The following is a 2,333-nucleotide window of genomic DNA, read 5'->3' as shown; positions in this document are numbered from 1 at the left end:
CTGGAAATACTATTCTCAATTCTATCTCCTGAATTTCCCTGAGAATCTGATGGTTTGTCTCTGCCCCTGTCCTGAGCTGCCAACCAGTCTCTTGGCTGGTTCCTTCCAGTCCATTCTCCATACCAGAGCCAGAGCAACCCTAACAGAAACACAGGTCTGTTTATTTTGTCCCCTTCCATAAGGCATTTTAGTGGATGCCCACATGAAAAGACACTCAACCTCATTGGTAATCTGGGGAATAAAAATTAAAACCACAATCAGAGATCAGTACACACTTATCAGATTGGCACAAAAATGTTGAGTCCCAGCTCAGAGAGGCAGGGACAATATCTGATTTTGCTCACCATTTTCTTTATAAGCTTAGCACAATGCCAGACAGTTAGTAGGTGCTCACTACCCATTTGCGGATGGATAAATGTGTGAATAAATGCATGGGAATGAGAAATGCCAGAGCCTTCATGCTACGTACTACACACAGTGTCACCCACACACCTGGCAAAATAGAGGGACCTCTGGGCATTGTCCAAAGTGGTTTTTCGGTGTGCTGCGGAGGACCGGCTGTTGGCCCGCAGGCCTCGGCTCCGGGCTCCAGGTCGGCGGCGGCTCCCGTGCTCTCCTCTCCCCCCCCCCCCGTGAAGACACGGCCATGGCGCTCCGGGTCACCAGGAACACAAAAGTTAATGTTGAAAACGAGGCGAAGATCGGTATGGCAGGGGCGAAGCGGGTGCCTCTGGCCTCTGCTGCAGCCTCCAAGCCCAGCCCGAGGCCAAGAACTGCTCTGGGAGACGTTGGTAACAAAGTCAGTGAACAACCACAGGCCAAAAAGGAAGCAAAAGTGCGGTTCCTGGAAAAGTCATTGCTAAAAAAATACCAAAGCCTCTGGAGAAGGCACCCGAGCCTGTCCCTGTCCCTGTCCCTGTGCCAGAACCAGAGCTGGAACCTGAGCCGGTTAAAGAAGAAAAACTTTCGCCTGAGCCTGTATTGGTTGATACTCCCTCTCCAAGCCCGATGGAAACATCTGGATGTGCCCCTGCAGAAGAATATCTGTCAGGCTTTCTCTGATGTAATTCTTGCAGTGAATGTTGTAGATGCAGAAGATGGAGCTGATCCAAACCTTTGTAGTGAATATGCAAAAGATATTTATGTTTATCTGAGACAACTTGAGGAAGAACACGCAGTCAAACCAAAATACCTACTGGGTCGTGAAGTCACTGGAAACATGAGAGTCATCCTAATTGACTGGCTAGTACAGGTTCAAATGAAATTCAGGTTACTGCAGGAGACCATGTACGTGACTGTTTCCATTATTGATTGGTTCATGCAGAATAACTGTGTGCCCAAGAAGATGCTGCAGCTGGTTGGTGTCACTGCCATGTTTATTGCAAGCAAATATGAGGAAATGTACCCTCCAGAAATTGGTGACTTTGCCTTTGTGACTGACAACACTTACACTAAACACCAAATCAGACAGATGGAAATGAAGATTCTAAGATCTTTAAATTTTGATCTGGGCCGCCCTCTGCCCCTGCATTTCCTTTGGAGAGTGTCTAAGATTGGAGAGGTTGATGTTGAGCAACATACTTTGGCCAAATACCTGATGGAACAATCTATGTTGGACTACGATATGGTACACTTTCCTCCTTCTCAGATTGCAGCAGGAGCTTTTTGCTTAGCACTGAAAATTCTCGATAATGGTGAATGGACACCAACTCTACAGCATTATCTGTCATACATCGAAGAATCCCATCTAAATGTTATGCAACACCTGGCTAAGAATATGGTCATGGTGAATTGTGGGCTTATAAAGCACATGACTATCAAGAACAAGTATGCCGCCTCCAAGCATGCTAATATCAGCACTCTGGCACAGCTAAATTCTGCAGTAGTTCAAGATTTAGCCAAGGCTGTGGCAAAGGTGTAACTTGTAAACATGCATTGGGGTATTGTAATATCTGCAAATAAAATTGGCACCATGTGCCATCTGTATATATTATATGTTACCTTTACTTACTTTTAATAAAGCTTGTAGTCCTTTTTAACTTCTTATACCTTAGCTCATTTGAATGTGGCTACTTTTCTACTTGAGGATAACCTAAAAGTTGTGTTAAAGGTCTGATGGGGAGTATAAGAAGTGCTTTTCAGTTTATCGGGACCCAACTCACATACGTAATTGTTATTTGTGTGGTTGTTGTTTTATGTATCTGGCTTTGCTTTCTTAATATGGATTACTACGGTCATGAAGGCATTTAAAGCCCTTCTGTAGGGCATATTGCTCATAAGCCCAATCATCTTGGAGAATATGCAGCCTCGTTCTGCTTAAAAGTCTGCCACTT

The 2,333-nt window shown here is 44.8% G+C and overlaps 1 protein-coding gene across 1 annotated transcript; it reads left to right on the top strand.

Annotated features, from left to right (window-relative positions):
- Nucleotides 1-646: 646 nt before the first annotated feature.
- On the top strand, nucleotides 647-1,921 carry LOC129495258 (G2/mitotic-specific cyclin-B1-like). The gene is given in 3 exon segments (XM_055302748.1): nucleotides 647-833; nucleotides 836-1,040; nucleotides 1,042-1,921. Coding segments are annotated over 3 exon segments (1,272 nt in total).
- Nucleotides 1,922-2,333: the final 412 nt, after the last annotated feature.

The sequence above is a fragment of the Nyctereutes procyonoides genome, unplaced genomic scaffold, assembly GCF_905146905.1.
Source record: "Nyctereutes procyonoides isolate TBG_1078 unplaced genomic scaffold, NYPRO_anot_genome, whole genome shotgun sequence".
In the NCBI taxonomy this organism is placed as follows: Eukaryota; Metazoa; Chordata; class Mammalia; order Carnivora; family Canidae; genus Nyctereutes; species Nyctereutes procyonoides.
This window is presented reverse-complemented; position numbering and strand designations above follow the sequence as displayed.